General features: G+C 43.4%; 1 protein-coding gene across 1 annotated transcript; it reads right to left on the reverse strand.

The window, feature by feature from the left end:
* Nucleotides 1-16,520: 16,520 nt before the first annotated feature.
* Nucleotides 16,521-17,308, reverse strand: LOC124659464 (auxin-responsive protein SAUR32-like). The gene has a single exon (XM_047197334.1). It carries the CDS (start codon nt 17,301-17,303, stop codon nt 16,815-16,817), a length of 489 nt encoding a protein of 162 aa, XP_047053290.1. The 5' UTR covers nt 17,304-17,308; the 3' UTR covers nt 16,521-16,814.
* Between the last annotated feature and the right edge of the window lie 1,715 nt (nt 17,309-19,023).

Consider the following 19,023-nt stretch of genomic DNA (forward strand, 5'->3'; position numbering starts at 1 on the left):
TTTCCTCTCAAGAAAGGTATGGAACACTTCCCTAGAAAGAGAATGAAGTTGCCTTTTGATTCTATTATTAGAACAAGTTATGATGTTGATGCTTCTACTCTTGCTGTTACTTGATTTGCACTTTCTGTGCCTAGCTGAAAGGCGTTAAAGAAAAGCGCTTATGGGAGACAACCCATGTTTTTACTACAGCAATTTTTTGTTTTGTTAAGTCTTGGAAGTTGTTTACTACTGTAGCAACCTCTCCTTATCATGTTTTTGTGCCAAGTAAAGTTTCTATGTCAAAGTTGATGTTATATTTGGGATCGCTGCGCAGAAACAGCATTGCTGTCTGTCACGAATCTGGGCACAGGCCTCTGTAGAAAATTCTAAAAAATCTGCCAATTTACGAGCGTGATCCTCAGATATGTACGCAACTTTCATTAGTTTTGAGTTTTTCCATTTGAGCAAGTCTGGTGCCATTTTAAAATTCGTCTTTACGGACTGTTCTGTTTTTGACAGATTCTGCCTTTTATTTCGCATTGCCTCTTTTGCTATGTTGGATTTATTTCTTTGATCCATTAATGTCCAGTAGCTTTATGCAATGTCCAGAAGTGTAAAGAATGTTTGTGTCACCTCTGAATGTGTGAATTATTAATTGTGCACTAATCCTCTAATGAGTTTGCTTGAAGTTTGGTGTGAAGGAAGTTTTCAAGGGTCAAGAGAGGAGAATGATATACCATGATCAAGAGGAGTGAAAGCTCTAAGCTTGGGGATGCCCCGTGGTTCACCCCTGCATATTTTAAGAAGACTCAAGCGTCTAAGCTTGGGGATGCCCAAGGCATCCCCTTCTTCATCGACAACATCATCAGGTTCCTCCCCTGAAACTATATTTTTATTCAATCACATCTTGTGTTCTTTACTTGGAGCGTCGGTTTATTTTTGTTTTTGTTTTGTTTGAATAAAATGGATCCTAGCATTCACTTTGTGGGAGAGAGACACGCTCCGCTGTTTCATATGGACAAATATGTCCTTAGGCTTTACTCATAATGTTCAAGGCGAAGTTTCTTCTTCGTTAAATTGTTATATGGTTGGAATTGGAAAATGCTACATGTAGTAATTCTAAAATGTCTTGGATAATGTGATACTTGGCAATTGTTGTGCTCATGTTTAAGCTCTTGCATCATATGCTTTGTACCCATTAATGAAGAAATACATAGAGTTTGCTAAAATTTGATTTGCATATTTGGTCTCTCTAAGGTCTAGATAATATCTAGTATTGAGTTTTGAACAAGGAAGACGGTGTAGAGTCTTATAATGTTTACAATATGTCTTTTATGTGAGTTTTGCTGTACCGGTTCATCCTTGAGTTTGCTTCAAATAACCTTGCTAGCCTAAATCTTGTATCGAGAGGGAATACTTCTCATGCATCCAAAATCCTTGAGCCAACTACTATGCCATTTGTGTCCACCATACCTACCTACTACATGGTATTTCTCCGCCATTCCAAAGTAAATTGCTTGAGTGCTACCTTTAAAATTCCACCATTCACCTTTGTAATATATAGCTCATGGGACAAAATAGCCTTAAAAACTATCGTAGTATTGAATATGTACTTATGCACTTTATATTTTATTAAGTTGCTTGTTGTGCGATAACCATGCTTCGGGGAACGCCATCAACTATTGTTGAATATCATGTGAGTTGCTATGCATGTCCGTCTTGTCCGAAGGATCTATCATTTTAGTGATTGGAGCATGCAAAATTGTTAGAGAAGAACATTGGGCCGCTAACTAAAGCCATGAATCATGGTTGAAGTTTCAGTTTTGGACATATATCCTCAATCTCATATGAGAATAATAATTGTTGCTACATGCTTATGCATTTAAGAGGAGTCCATTATCTGTTGTCCATGTTGTCCCGTATGGATGTCTAAGTTGAGAATAATCAAAAGCGAGAAATCCAAAATGCGAGCATTCTCCTTAGACCTTTGTACGAGGCGGCATGGAGGTACCCCTTTGTGACACTTGGTTGAAACATGGCATGCAAAGATCCGGTAGTACAAGCTAAGTAGGACGAGGTGCGGGCACTATTAGTATACAATGCATGAGGCTTGCAACTTGTAAGATATAATTTACATAACTCATATGCTTTATTACTACCGTTGACAAAATTGTTTCATGTTTTCAAAATAAAAGCTCTAGCACAAATACAGCAATCGATGCTTTCCTCTTTGAAGGACCATTCTTTTACTTTTATTGTTGAGTCAGTTACCTATCTCCCTCCACCTTAAGAAGCAAACACTTGTGTGAACTGTGCATTGATTCCTACATACTTGCATATTGCACTTGTTATATTACTTTATGTTGACAAATATCCATGAGATATACATGTTATAAGTTGAAAGCAACTGCTGAAACTTAATCTTCCTTTGTGTTGCTTTAACACCTTTACTTTGATTTATTGCTTTATGAGTTAACTCTTATGCAAGACTTATTGATGCTTGTCTTGAAGTACTATTCATGAAAAGTCTTTGCTTTATGATTCACTTGTTTACTCATGGCATTACCTTTGTTTTGATCGCTGCATTCATTACATATGTTTACAAACAGTATGATCAAGATTATGATGGCATGTCACTTCAGAAATTATCTTTGTTATCGTTTTACCTGCTCGGGACGTGCAGAACTAAGCTTGGGGATGCTGATACGTCTCCAACGTATCGATAATTTCTTATGTTCCATGCTACTTTATTGATGATACCTACATGTTTTATGCACATTATATGTCATATTTATGCATTTTCCGGAACTAACCTATTAACAAGATGCCGAAGAGCCGATTGCTTGTTTTCTGCTGTTTTTGGTTTTAGAAATCCTAGTAAGGAAATATTCTCGAATTGGACGAAATCTTCGCCCGGGGTCCTATTTTTGCACCGAGCTTCCGGAAGACCGAAGAGGGAAGGAAGTGGGGCCACGAGGTGGCCACACCATAGGGCGGCGCGGCCCAGGCCCCGGCCGCGCCGGCCGTGGTGTGGGCCCCTCGCGCCGCCTCTTGACCTACCCTTTCGCCTACTTAAAGCCCCCGTCGCGAAACCCCCGGTACCGAGAGCCACGATACGGAAAACCTTCCGGAGACGCCGCCGCCGCGAATCCCATCTCGGGGATTCGGGAGATCGCCTCCGGCACCCTGCCGGAGAGGGGATTCATCTCCCGGAGGACTCTTCATCGCCATGATCGCCTCCGGAGTGATGAGTGAGTAGTTCACCCCTGGACCATGGGTCCATAGCAGTAGCTAGATGGTCGTCTTCTCCTTGTTGTGCTTCATTGTTGGATCTTGTGAGCTGTCTAACATGATCAAGATCATCTATCTGTAATGCTATATGTTGTGTTTGTCGGGATCCGATGGATAGAGAATACTATGTTATGGTGATTATCAATCTATTGTTTATGTGTTGTTTATGATCTTGCATGCTCTCCGTTATTAGTAGAGGCTCTGGCCAAGTTTTTGCTCTTAACTCCAAGAGGGGGTATTTATGCTCGATAGTGGGTTCATGCCGCATTGACACCCGGGACGGTGACGAGAAAGTTCTAAGGTTGTGTTGTGCTATTGCCACTAGGGATAAAACATTGATGCTATGTCTAAGGATGTAGTTGTTGATTACATTACGCACCATACTTAATACAATTGTCTGTTGCTTAGCAACTTAATACTGAATGGGGTTCGGATGATAACCTGAAGGTGGACTTTTTAGGCATAGATGCAGTTGGATGGCGGTCTATGTACTTTGTCATAATGCCCAATTAAATCTCACTATATTTATCATATCATGTACATGCATTGTTATGCCCTTCTCTATTTGTCAATTGCCCGACTGTAATTTGTTCACCCAACATGCTTTTATCTTATGGGAGAGACACCTCTAGTGAACTGTGGACCCCGGTCCTATTCTTTACATAGCATACAATCTACTGCAATTGTTTTTTACTGTTTTCTTGCAAACAATCATTTTCCACTCGATACGTTTAATCCTTTGTTACAGCAAGCCGGTGAGATTGACAACCTCATTGTTTCGTTGGGGCAAAGTACTTTGGTTTTGTTGTGCAGGTTCCACGTTGGCGCCGGAATCCCTGGTGTTGCGCCGCATCACATTTCGCCACCATCAACCTTCAACGTGCTTCTTGGCTCCTCCTGGTTCGATTAAACCTTGGTTTCTTTCTGAGGGAAAACTTGCCACTGTGCGCATCATACCTTCCTCTTGGGGTTCCCAACGGACGTGTACATTTACGCGCATCAACCACCGAGGTGGTCGCGGCGGCCGTCGGGCGCTGTCGTGCGTGGGTGGCCAGGCCGCACGCCACCCCTTCTCTCTCATGGGTAAAACGACGGCGACCCCTTGTTGAAGTCGCTACAGAGAAGCGGTGGCCAGGCGGCCGCCGTCGCTGCTCCCACTATATCCCCATCTGGAGAAATAGCCGCGGACAAAGCGGCAAGCCTGAGAGCCGCCGCCACTAGGACCCCCTCCGTCCGTGCGCCTCTGCCCCGCTCGAACCGCTCTGCTGCAACTATGATCCGCACTCCGCCTTCCCCACGGCGTTGTCGTTGGTAGCAGCGCGGCCCGAGGCAACACAGTCCTCCTCGATCCGGAGCAGCCGTCAATGCTTCTGGTTGTCGTGCGCCTACCCGGCGAACCGTACGGTCGATTGAAGAGCAACCGTCCAGGATGGGAGCTACAGCGGCGGCGGGGACGACGGGAGCGCGTCGGTGACAACCACGGCGTTGGAGGACCTGACCACACAAGAACGACGAAAACGCTGGTCGTGCCGAGGACGAAGTGGCAGAACATGAAGGGAGGATGTGTCGCGTGGGACTGACCGGAGTTTTCTAGAGGAGGTCAAAGCGGTGCGGGCCGTGCGGCACAGCAGCAGAAACAAATCCATCAGGCAGAAACATGAAGTAGTGGCAGACATAACCTGAAACTGCAACTGACCCACCGTATAAACAGCAAAAGCCACATCGTAACGGAACACAACACTGAAGCAAGAGAGAAGAGAAGAAGCAGAACACGCACGCGGCAACACCGCAGGAGCTGCAAGCTCGCCTGAAAATTCTCACATGACACCAAAACTGTACACACCACAATCCTAAGTAGGTCTCAAAATTATGAGAAAAATCGAAGCTGTTGAGCTTTAATATAGTAGTTATAGGCATAGCTCCCTAAAATAAGTGCAAGATGAAAAGCGGCTATCTATAAAATGCTTCGCCCGTTGAACCACCACATGGAGATGCCAATGATGTGTTGATTGTGTGAATCCTTTGTTCTAATAAAAGAACTTTCCTCCCGCCGGTGAGACTACAATCAAAGAAAATTTTAGCAACGATTTACAAAACAATTAGCCAGGAAAGTGAGTCTAAGCTACTTTGAACCAAATTTTTGATGCTATGCGAAATATATTTCCTATTTTTGACACATGATTTCTCATTATGAGTTTATACGCCATGGCCTCAAATGCTGATGAGATATTCATATTTGTTTGTCACATTTTGGTTTTCATCTGATTCTTATTCTACTGACCTCTTAAGAACAAATGAAATGTATTATCATATTGACCGTTATTTTTTATCGTCCTTATATAAAATTAACATCGGCGCGACCTCCACGGGATCGTGCGTCAAGGCCGCGGACTCCGTCGCCAGGTAGCTGCTGCTTCCCCGAAGTTGTCCCTCACCAGGACGACGGCCCTGGCCCCGTTGGCTGGCCCGCCGCATCGCCACTCGACGACCAGCTGTTTGGCAGCCTGTCCGGGATGTAGAGGGGCGTCATCTCTTGGGAACCGCCCCAACGTTACTCGCACAACGATGACCATGCCACCCATGTACTGCATCTTGGCCAGCAACGGCGCAGCCGAAGGAATGTTTTCTCCTCCTCTCCGCGCTCGAACGGAGCAAGAGTTTTCCTTTTTTTGAATTTCAATGGCGAGCTCTAATTTTGCTAATCTTTCTCCTCAGACTATTATTTCCTTCTCCTCTCTTTTTTATCACTGTACTTGAATATTCAGATGTAGCTTTTTAAGGGTGAAAATCGGGCTTTATTTATTTATAATAAGAATATTCAGATGTACTCCATTAATTAAGTCGAATTAATCGGCGTGGAGGGAGAGCCGAATTTATTCAGATGTACTCCATTATTTATTTATAAAGCTTGAATTCGCTCAGATAAATGGGAGGTTCAACCCATTCGTGCAGTCTTATGATCAAACCAATCGACAAAATAGTTCAATATGCCGTTTTTTAATCGACATACAAAATGAGATGTTGTATTTGGTGTTTTCGCCTTTTCTCCTACCGTATTTTTCCTCCAAGGTGTTTTTTTAACTGATAAAATTCTATTGTTCTTATACAAAGTGTGCATCGACATGAACTTCACGGGATCGTACGCCAAGGCGCACATCTAAATCTAGTATTAGTGAATCTAGTTATGTCATGATCGATGCATGCTCTATGTATATGTAAAACTTTTTGTTTTGGGTAGTTTTCAAGGCCATTTAAGTCATTTTTGGATTTTTTGACAGGAAACAACACGCTTTATTATTGATTAGAACACATCAATATTTCGGATTGGGAGTGAGGGGAACACACCAATGCTGTAACAACCATATACCAGCTCGGGAGGTAACCACTAAGCGGTCCAGATTAGGAATAAATATTTGCACGTTCAAAATATTGAGCATGTATTGCCATCTGCCAACACTAGATATGCATGAATAGACATGCATGGACGCGAACTTTTGGCTCCTGGATGCGCCAACACCTGATTTCAGCTATAAAATCGAAAAAAATACTAAAATTAATTTAAAAATATGGCATAAATCATGTGTGTGAAGTAGTTATGTAAGCATGTGCATGTCAAGTCTCAACTTAAAATATAAAAGTATGTATCCTACAGAAAAATAAAAACCATACTGTTTATAGTACGTATACTATTCACATTATAACAACGTTTCATTTTCACTTTTTTGTGTGGATCACATACGGCCGTATTTTCTTCTAAAAAAATTCGCAGGTAAGTGTCAATATGAGATTTACGTGAGGGAATTATTTCATCTTTTCTGAAATATTTAAATAAGGTTTTTTCATTTTTTTTGAAATCAGGTGCGCTAGCTGGTATCGAGGTTCACCACCATATTTTCGGAATAGACATACATTACATAATTTTCATACTTATTTTATGGTATATAAAGGTGTTCTATGTTGACTATTTTTTTAAACTACCAAGCGTTCTTATTGTAGAAGAAAGTCGTGAAATCAAACTCAAACTGACGAAAATAAAAGAGTTCAGCTAGGAGCCCTAGTTATCAGGCAAACCAGGCTAAGAGAAAGTCTCTCTAGCATGCACCAACCACAACTAACAGTTGAGTCATGTGCACCATATGCATCGCCAATTCGTCAATCTCCATGTACATCTCAAAGCTTTCTATGTTATTCCTCCAAAACCATTTAGCAGCCATGTTGCTTGCTTTGTCTCATCTTCTTTTTGCCAGCGCTAAGGAAACTATCTGGTGCGATCCTTCTTTTCTCGTGAACGCGAATACGCCAATGTCGTCGCTTCTACTCTATGGCAAGCAAGCCCGGTGTATTAGACATCCAAAGCAGGCAATGGCATGACGATAAGCAAATGGATGTGTCATAGGGCGAATAGTTGACACGCTGGAGTAGGAGTGAGAGTCACGGTGTCTCAGTGAGCCAGAGAGTTCATGTTGCAATTACATCTAACCATTGGCAATTCCTGATGCCTTCTATGCCCAATCTAATTAGTTCATCATCTTACAGTGCAGGGACAGAACAAACTATCCACATATTCGGACTGTATGATTCCAAGAGAAGGAAATAAAATGAGTAATAAGCTATGCATCTTCTTAGTGAAGTCTTGGTCCTTATAAAAGGTGTTATATTGTGATCCAAATTCCAAGAAAAGGCTAACTTCTGACGAGCGGAGCGAGGCCCGTCGCCGGTAGGCTTGGGCCGAGCGAAGCGAGTCTGAAGTTAGCCCACACCGAGGCCCAGCAGGTGCACCTGGGGGGTGCGGGGGGCGAAGCCCCCGCGGTACGGATCGTTGCCACCGTCTATATATTTTCCCTGTAAGCCGCCGCTAGGGTTTTAAACGCATCATTGTACACCCACGGCGTTTGTAAACACCACCAAAATAGTAAAGTTTTGCTGGCTGGCGCCCGTGGTTTTTCCCTTGTGTGTTGCAAGGGTTTTCCACGTTAAAATCTCGTGTCCCCTGCAGTGTTTTCTTTTTCGTTCTTCGTTTATTGTGCATCTCGATTTATAACAAGTGGTATCAGAGCCCGTGTTCTTTGGATCTAGGGTTTTCGAGATGTCGTCACTGAAGTTCGATCTACCGCAGCTGGACTACACCACGAGCTTTGCTTTGTGGCAAGTGAAGATGAGGGCGATTCTCGCCCAATCTTCAGATCTGGATGAAGCGATCGATGCTTTCAGCGAGAAAGCGAAGGATACCTGGACCGATGCGGAGAAGCGGAAAGACCGTAAGGCTTTATCGTTGATTCAACTCCATCTGTCCAATAATATTCTGCAGGAAGTGTTGCAGGAGAAAACCACCGCCGAGTTATGGGTCAAACTAGAGGAGATCTGTTTGTCCAAGGATCTCACGGGCAGATTGCACGTGAAGATGAAGCTGTTCTCGCATAAGTTGCAAGAGGGAGGTTCGGTAATGAATCACCTATCTTCCTGGAAAGAGATTGTTTCTGATTTGCGAGTCTATAGAAGTTAAGTATGAGGATGAGGATTTAGGTCTTCTTCTTTTATGCTCGCTGCCTAATTCTTTCGAGTAATTTTCGTGACACCATATTATTGAGCCGCGACAAACTAACTCTCGCGGAAGTTTATGATGCTCTCCAACAAAAGGAGAAAATGAAATCTATGGTGCAGGCTGAAAGTTCGTCCTCCAAGGCGGAGGCATTAGAGGTCCGTGGCAGGCCTGAGCAGCGAGATAACTACTACCACAACAACAGAGATAAGAGCAAGGGCGACAGAGGTCGCTCAAAGTCCAAAGGACGTGACAAGTTCTGCAGGTATTGTAAGAAATCTAACCACAATATTGATGATTGTTGGAAGCTGCAGAACAAGGAGAAAAGGAACGGAACTTACCAACCGAAAAATAATGATGGTAATGGTAAGGCTGCCGTTGTCACCGGTAAGGGTGAGGCTGCTGTTGTTGCTGGTAATGATAGTTCTGATGGAGATTGCTTAGCTGTCTTGGCTGCATGTGTTTCACGTGATGATGAATGGATTCTTGATACTGCATGTTCGTTTCATATTTGCTGTAACAAAGATTGGTTCAGTTCTTATGAGTCTGTGCAGAGTGGAGATTTTGTGCGTGTGGGGAATGACAACCAGTGCAGCATTGTTGGTATTGGTTCTGTTCAGATCAAGACCCATGATGGGATGACACGCACGTTGACAGGAGTGAAACACATACCCTCCATGGCGAGGAATTTGATCTCTTTGAGTACCCTTGATTGTGACGGGTACAAGTACAAAGGTGGGAACAAACTTTTGAAGGTATCATCAGGTTCTCTCATTATTATGATTGGTGATATGAATTCTGCGAAATTATATGTCCTTAGAGGTAGCACTTTGCACGGTATTGCTGTCTGTCGTTAGTTCCGATGAATCCGAGTAAGACTAACCTTTGGCATAAGCGTCTTGGACATATGAGTGAGCTTGGCATGGCAGAATTGACAAAGAGAGAGCTAATTGATGGCTGCAATTTTGGTAAGCTTGAGTTCTGTGAGCACTGCATCTTTGGTAAGCATAAAAGAGTAAAATTTAATGCTTCCGTTCATACCACCAAAGGCATTTTAGATTATGTTCACGCTGATGTTTGGGGTCCGTCCCGTAGAACTTCTAATGGTGGTGCTAATTACATGCTTACTATTATTGATGATTACTCAAGGAAAGTGTGGCCATATTTCCTGAAACATAAATCTGATGTTTTTAATGCTTTTAAGAAGTGGAAAGTTATGGTAGAAACCCAAACTGAAAAGAAGGTTAAGATACTCCGTACTAACAATGGTATGGAATTTTGTTCAAATGAATTTGATGAGTTTTGCAGCAATGATGGGATGGTAAGACATCATACCATTCCGTACACCCCTCAACAGAATGGCGTGGCTGAACGCATGAACAGGACCATTATTTCGAGGGCTCGCTGCATGTTGTCTAATGCAAAGATGCATAGAGGTTTTTGGGCTGAAGCAGCCTCCACCGCATGTTATCTCATCAACAGGTCACCTTCTGTTCCACTTGATAAGAAAACTCCAATTGAGGTATGGTCTGGTTCGCCTGCTGATTATTCAGATTTGAGAGTTTTTGGTTGCCTTGCTTACGCTCATGTTGATAATGGAAAGTTGGAGCCAAGGGCTGTTAAGTGCATCTTCCTTGGTTATGGTTCAGGAGTCAAGGCATATAGATTATGGAATCCTGAAACTAAGAAAGTTGTGTTGAGCAGGAATGTCGTTTTTAATGAGGCGGTTATGTTTAATGATAGTCCGTCCACTGATATTTCTGATGCTATTGATTCTCCTGATGTTTCTGATGATGAGCAGCACAGAATTGGCGTGCAGGTGGAGCACGCAAAGGAGAATGAAAATGTGGTTCCTGAAACCAACAATGATGATAATGATGTTCCACCCTCACCACCTTTTGTTCAGCGACAAGGACGGTCTATTGCTGCTGACCGCCCTAGGAGAAATATTGCACCTCCTACCCGATTAATTCAAGAATGTGATATTGTTGATTATGCTTTGAGTTGTGCTGAACAGGTGGAGCATGATATTGAACCAGCTACATATACTGAAGCCATTGCTTCGGTTGATAAAGAGAAGTGGGTAGGTGCGATGCAAGAAGAGATGCAATCGCTTGAGAAGAATGGCACATGGGATGTTGTGCACTTGCCTAAACAAAAGAAGGCTGTCCGTCTGCAAGTGGATATTTAAAAGAAAGGAAGGTTTGTCTCCTAATGAGCCTCCACGGTTTAAGGCAAGGTTAGTAGCAAAAGGTTTCAGTCAAATTCCAGGTGTTGATTATAATGATGTATTCTCCCCGGTTGTGAAGCATAGTTCTATTCGTGCTTTCTTTGGTATTGTTGCTATGCATGATCTTGAGCTTGAGCAGCTAGATGTAAAGACTGCTTTTCTGCATGGTGAGTTGGAGGAGGAGATATATATGGATCAACCTGAAGGTTATGTTGTGCCTGGTAAGGAGGACCTTGTTTGCAAATTAAAGAGGTCCCTTTATGGTCTGAAACAGTCGCCACGACAGTGGTATAAAAGGTTTGATTCATTTATGCTTACACATGGTTTTGAGAGATCTCGGTATGATAGTTGTGTGTATATCAAGTTTGTTAATGGATCACCTATTTATTTGCTGCTATATGTTGATGATATGTTGATTGCTGCCAAGAGCATGAAAGAGATCACTATTTTAAAGAATCAATTAAGTAGTGAGTTTGAGATGAAGGATCTTGGTCCTGCTAAAAAAATACTAGGCATGGAAATTAAAAGGGACAGAAAGTCTAGTTTGTTGTTTCTTAGTCAGGAAAAGTACATTGAGAAAGTTCTTCATCGTTTTAATATGCATGATGCAAAGTCAGTTACTACTCCAATTGCTTCTCATTTCAAGTTGTCAGCTTTGCAATGTCCTAGCTCTGAAGATGATATTGAGTACATGTCTCGAGTTCCCTATTCTAGTGCTGTTGGTTCCTTGATGTATGCCATGGTTTGTTCACGTCCTGATCTGTCATATGCTATGAGTTTGGTCAGTCGATACATGGCTAATCCTGGTAAAGAACATTGGAAAGCTGTTCAGTGGATTTTCAGGTACCTTCGCGGCACATCAAAAGCTTGCTTGAGGTTTGGCAGGATTGGTGAGGGGCTCGCCGGATATGTGGATTCAGATTATGCTGGCGATTTGGATAAGAGAAGGTCCCTCACAGGTTATGTGTTTACTGTTGGTGGATGTGCTTGTTAGCTGGAAGGCTACTTTGCAGGATGTTGTTGCACAATCTACTACTGAGGCTGGGTACATGGCTATTGCTGAGGCAGGTAAAGAAGCTGTTTGGCTGAAAGGTTTATATGCTGAGCTTTGTGGTGATAATTCTTGCATTAAGTTGTTTAGTGACAGTCAAAGTGCTATTTATCTTACTAAAGATCAGATGTTCCATGAGAGGACAAAGCACATTGATATTAAGTACCACGCAATCAGAGATGTGGTTGCAAAAGGTAAAGTGAAGGTATGCAAGATTAGTACTCATGATAATCCTGCTGATATGATGACTAAGCCTGTCCCAGTGTCCAAGTTTGAACTTTGTTCAAGCTTGGTTGGTATAACTGTCTAGCCCAAGTGGCTGTTGGCGCCAGCAAGTGTTCTCTTTGTTGATTCAGGTGATTGTTGAAGTTCATGCTACAAGGAATTTGTCTCAAGGTGGAGTTTGTTATATTGTGATCCAAATTCCAAGAAAAGGCTAACTTCTGACGAGCGGAGCGAGGCCCGTCGCCGGTAGGCTTTTAATCGCATCATTGTACACCCACGGCGTTTGTAAACACCACCAAAATAGTAAAGTTTTGCTGGCTGGCGCCCGTGGTTTTCCCTTGTGTGTTGCAAGGGTTTTCCACGTTAAAATCTCGTATCCCCTGCAGTGTTTTCTTTTTCGTTCTTCGTTTATTGTGCATCTCGATTTATAACAAAAGGCATGGATGGTATGTAGTGACATGAAGCCATCGAACCACCGGTAGTTTAATACTACCTCCATCCCAAAATAACACCTTGGTTATGAGCTTGATCCCCAGGTAGGTCTACATCCGTGTAAAAAAAAGGTAGGTCTACACATACAACTCTCGGACCATTATTATTGCTACAAATGATTGTTGCTTTTTCTCACCAGTATTTTTTTGAAAAGGACATTTTTTGCTGCTATTCGGAACAGTGGCGGACGCATCTGGGTGGCCGGGTGAGCTGATATTTCGGAAAAACATTTTATGTTTAGTTATTGAGTTTTTTTTATCAGACATGACCTTTGCAAAAATAAAAAAACGAGAAATGTGTCCACCTGACAATATTTTTTCTGGATCCGCCACTGGTTCGGAAAGTATGTATATCAATACTTCCCCGAGAGAAAAAGGCACGCTAAGTAGGTATGTGTACCCTGTAAACAATGTACTGTACAATATTTCCGGTGGTTTCGTTTCGTGTGCACACACTAGATTGAATTTCAGCTGCGTTTAATTCTGCCTTCAACAATAGATTATTCTTGTTAGAACAACACGCAATGGTGAATTTTTTTGCCCCCGGATTGAGACCATCCGTGGAATCCGCTCCGCTCCGGTCGATCCAAACGGTTGGAAATTTTCTCCTCGTGCACGAATGTAGTACAGTACTACAGTACATCAAGTTGCGATTGTTACATTCCTGCACACACCGCACGACTTTCCTGGCGGCAGTGCGAGCGCGACTGGTTCCCCAGCTAGCGACTGGATCGCGCGCGCATGCGTGCTGACGCGCCTACTCGTACGTACTAGTCTCGCGGATGAACGCGCGCCCCTCGCTGACTCTGAATGCTGCGCCGGAAAAGATCCGTTCAGCACGCGCGGCAGACCGTCTCGGCCACGTCCGCCGGCCTACGTCGTCAGGTTCGGTCACGGACTCACGGTCACAACTTGCAGTTGTACATTCTAGCTTCTATCTCATAAACTACTGCATATGCTAGCCATGGAACCAGGTAAACAATGGAACCATGCTTCCTCTTTAAGTGGAGATGTGAGGCAGTAGAATGGTATTGCCTCCATAGCTCATGCTCTTACTTGCTTGACTCCTACAACCTTTATTTGTATATTTACACAATATGTGACATTTTTATATATGCACATATGGACTGAAGTAAGGATCCAAATAAACAACCTGTGAAACGCCCCATATAATCGGAAGTAAGGATCCAAATAAACAACCTGTGAAACACCCCATATAATCGGAGTTAACTTGCCGCAATTTCTGTCTTCCCAATAAAATAAGGTTGACTTTTGAGATACTAATTTGGTGGATTTGAAATTGCAAACCTTCATCTATGGATATCCAAAATCGTTCAGTTTAAATATTGCAAAGGAAAGAAGCTTAAATAAAAGTAACAGGCCGGCAAATTCATTCATGTGAGCAGGCATGCCCACCCAAGGGTGCTAATTCCTTACTTCAATATGTTAGTTAGCAGGCTAGGAGATCTGTTTTTTTTCCTTCTCTATCCTCACCGGGTCATTTCTAAACCTGTATGTGTATCCTTTGAACCTTGCTTTCAGTTGGATTTCTTCTTTTCTTAATGGATACATGCAGCTCTTTTGCATGGTTCGAAAAAGGGTGCTAATTCCAACATGTGTCGGCTTCATCTCTGATTTTTTTTTGATATGCACAATGTGTAACGTGCCCACATTGGCTTCACCTTTACTGCCTCCTTGGCCTTCGCCTTCCGACCAGGTCGCCATATCCCTGCCTTGGCGATGTGGGCGAGAGTCCTGTATTTTATAGCTATTACATCCAACATCCCCTCATCCTTCCTTAATGGTGAGATGATATATATATCCATCAGACTATCCTTTGTCGCCCTCCTCTAGCCACCAACAACGCATGTCTACCCTCTCCTTCCGTCACCCCCCTATAATTAAGTGAGGAGGGGACATAAAAAAGTGGTTTGCAAACTAGTGCTAGTTTACATTATAAGAAACTCTAGTAAACAGTTTTCTCAACTTCATCGTTTTTTCTCATCTCATGTATTTTCAAAGATGTTTTATCATCTCAACTAAGTACTTTTCAAGTTTACCGTTTATCCTCGTTTTCTATCTGCTCGTTCAATAGTATTTTTATGTCATTTTGTTGCTTCTCAATTGCGTCATTTTGAGAACGTGCTTTGAACTTTACTTTTTCTTCTCAAATACATCCTTTCTGCCATGTTTTTTTCCTTATCAATTGTGGGTTCTCTTCTCAATTGCTTCCATTAAACTGCATTATTCTTGTCCACTATATTTATCACTCTCACTTGTGTCCTTTCAACTGCGTTTGACTTCTCAACCATGTATTCTCCACTCTGCATTTATCCTTCTCACTTGTGTCCTTTCAACCGTGCTTTCTTCTCAACCACGTCTTCTCCGATGTGTTCATCCTTCTCACTTGTGTCCTTTCTATTACGTTTTTCCTTCTCAACCACGTCTTTTTGAACTCCATTTCTCATTCTCAACACCATACCTTATTCTCTACTACATCATACCAACCGTGTTTCTCCTTCTCAACTACATTATTTCAAATTCAGAACAAGTTTCTGTTGAATCTCTCGTTTATATTTCGGTGTAGCCCTATCTCCCTCGTCAATATGAGACTAGAATTATGTGCTCCTCCCTGTACGTGCGGTTGAGAGCAGTGCAATTGGTAAGGATGCAAGTGAGAGTGGTGTAGTTGTGAACATGTTCAAATTGCATAGCGTGTCTCAATTGTATCATGAGTTCCAAAGTGCATACATGTCTCAAACTGCAGCACGTGCATCAACTACATCACATTAACTCTTAGGCATTGTTTGATACTAGAGTTTTTGAGTAGATTAGTGGGATTAATACTCTAGAGTATTGGGTGAAACCGCTACCGTCACCCAATTTTCACAAAACTCCATCCCCAATCCACTAGGTAGGGGTAGTGTATTGGGATTAAAAAATACACCAAGAATTGGGGAAAAGTGTGGATTAGAAGGGATTAAACTCACTCAATATTCTAGTACCAAACATGCTTTTGAAAGTAAGTGGGGATTTAAAATTTGGTGGGGATTATCCCCACTAATTCCCACAAAAACTCTAGTACCAAACAAGTCCTTAGAGATGTTTACCACTTTAAGAAACTGATAACCTTGTACTCTAAAATCGTTCCCAAAAAATAAGCATTTCCCGAACTCTAATGTCGTTGGGGAAATGTCATCGTTGAGGACATTCTGCGGAGGAAAGAACAGGAGAGAAAACACTATGGATTGCCGGGACACAGAGAACGCATGAGTCACGAGTGAGAAATAATAACAAATGGTTGCTATTTCCTGAACTGAAAGCTTACGTATATGCACGGGCTATCAGTACAAAAAAAAAGTTCGTTCAGTAGTTCGTCATTTGAACTTCCAAGAGTGTGATTTTAGAAAAAGCGTGGATGTTCGACTTCTTCTTTCTAACTGCAAAAGAGCAATAGTTTGTATGACAATATTTTTATTGATCGATTGCATCACAATATTTTGCTAGGCGCAAGTCCTAGCTAGGGGGGGAGAGAGGTGTTGAGGGATGGCCAGACTGTGGTGGCTGGCCTACATAAACGGAGGCCTCGGAAAATAGGGGAAGGAGATGGCCAGAGGTCGCAGAAAGACACGATTAGCCGATCCACACTGTGTCATGATATTGTCATAATATATGAGAAATCTCATAAATATATAGGCCGTTCACACCAAGTCCTGGTTACTTGCTTGATCCTTACTCCATAAAAACGTGCTCCGTATTTTACAGTTTTTTTTATGGATGGAAGAACACCCAAATCATTCGCCCCAAAACTCATCGCTTTCTTTTGTAGGCCACACGCATACACGCTTACATGCATGCATATGCATAGAGATCTTCTTCCTTTTGATTCCTAATTTCCTATATCGACCTAAATCAGTTAAGCTTTATCCTGTATGCCTAAGAGAGAGACAGAGACGACTAAGTATATGCAGATTACGTACGTACTGCTCGATGATCGATCGATCTGTATCACCTTCTCTTGCCACCCGTCGTGGTGATCGGCGAAGCCTTGGGCGATAAGAAGAAGGACGCCGGCGACGACTTGGCCGGGCTGAGCACCCGGTACCCTGCCGACCGGCTCTTGCTGCCGCCCCGCTGCATGCCGCAAATCGGCGACGACAACGGCGCGACCGCGTTATCACCGCCGTCGTGGTCGTGATCGTGGTCCATGTGCCAGAGGACGTCGAGGAAGGCGTCGACGGAGCAAGGCAGCGCGAGGGGGCCCTGCGCCGCATAGCCGTACTCGCGCTCGGCGTCGTCGAGGAGGCGGCGGAAGAGCGGGTGGTTGGCGCGGTCGGCGCGCACCACGAACCGCTCCCGCTCCGGCCCCACGTACACCGAGAAGCATCCCGGCGCCGTCCCTGCCGACACCTTGCCGCCGCCGCCCAGCCCTGACCTGCAACGCTCCAGCGTCCTCGACACCAGGCTCTTCCTGCTCGCGCCCTTGCTCGCCGCCATGCCGCAGCCGCTCCTATTCAGCCCGGAGGTTGACCAAGGTAGATGCCGGCCGGCCAGGTTATGATGAGGAGAGACGGGAGCTAATGCATGCATGCGTGGATATAAATATGCAAGCTATGCGGCACTAAGCTTTCCCTAAGCTCGCAAGGTATGGGATGTTGTTGTAGCTAGCCGAAAACGTAGTGGCGTGGCGTGCAGCGACATGGTGGATAGCCCCCATTCGTGGACCTGAATGCTGGGGCATTGACTTGTTGGGGGGTACAGTACAGGGTCATATGGTGCAGCTATACCTAGCGACCGCAGGACCAGGAGGAGGAAGAGAAAGTGGAGATGGATGGTGCCTAGTAATTGTTAACTAACTTATTTTGCTTCTTGGGCTAATTATGTATGCAAGAATGTACTATATGTCTATATGTCAACTTGTGTAATAGGAAAGTGAAATGGGAGACTCTCCATCCATGTGCATCCATCAACAGAGACGAAGCAACAAGTGGTGTGTGTGATTGCAGTAGCGAGCTGGGGAAAAGGTAATCGGGAAAGGTATGTGTTGACATGTTGGTGTTTTGTGGTGGGGATCAAATGGGCAATAATTGACTTGATTAGTGCTCCATCCATCTCATAGTCAACGCGGCCACGCGGGCCTTTGGAATGTGATGTGGAAGGGGCATTGCATCTGCATCTGCATCTGCATTGCTAGCTAGCTTGGCCTAAACCCTAAGGACATATCAGAAAAAAATTGAGGTCAAAGGCAGTCGTTCTGTCGTCCGATTAGTGAGAAAAGAGAGTTTATGTACAATTTTCGTTTTTAAAAAGAACCATAAAACGAAAGAGTGCAAACTTACGGACAACCGGAACATCTCCGGGATCCTGGTTGTGGGCATATGCCCCCTGAGCCATTTCTTCTCTAACAAGAGTTACTACTTCATCAGCTAGTAGCCCCTTGTGTCGGAAGACCCTTTTATTCTCTCCTTCCAAAATCCCCACATAGTGTATACAATTGCTCCGCTGGCCTCCTTCCTCTTGTCCATCGTGAGGGCAGCAATGGTGTCGTCCCACCAATCGTTGATGTTTTTGTTCATAACTGGTGGGGCAATGCCGACGGTGTCACTCCCAAGTGAAAGATCTACTCTCTGATGGCTTTCGCTAAACTGCAATCAAGTAGGATATTTGAGTGAACATGGCTTAATTACATTACGATCTCAACAAGTGATAATGGTAGGGGAGTTGCAAAAGTTACTCGTCTACGCGATCTACTCCAATATGGACTGAAGTATTATTTTCTAAACGGTAGCAAAATCTTCGCCATTCGGCCAACGGCCAAGGCCCTAAGGTGAAGCAAGCCTAGAATCTAGGATAAAATTCCCTAAGTACCTAAGTTCCAAATTTGTATAGAGAATCGTCTTTAGAAAAACAAGTGAACACACGCTTGCAAAGGGGACAAAAGGGACAGTTCAGCCAACTAGGGGGTTATCCAAAATCAATTTTAAATGATTATCCGAGCAAAGAATTTTCATTGGGGAGTGGTGTAGTGCTTCCACATAGCCGCTTGAAGGAAGTAGAGGTTGCCCAAATAAATTGGGAATTATATAGACCCACTATGAATTGTGTGTAGTTAACTTCCAAGCAGTGATTAGGCTTCCGCGATATCCATCTGTTCAATCAAGCTCTACTTGCCAGACAAGCCTGGAGGCTAATCCAAAATCCAAACAGCCTGTATGCA

This window comes from Lolium rigidum, chromosome 6 (assembly GCF_022539505.1).
Source record: "Lolium rigidum isolate FL_2022 chromosome 6, APGP_CSIRO_Lrig_0.1, whole genome shotgun sequence".
Taxonomy (NCBI): domain Eukaryota; kingdom Viridiplantae; phylum Streptophyta; class Magnoliopsida; order Poales; family Poaceae; genus Lolium; species Lolium rigidum.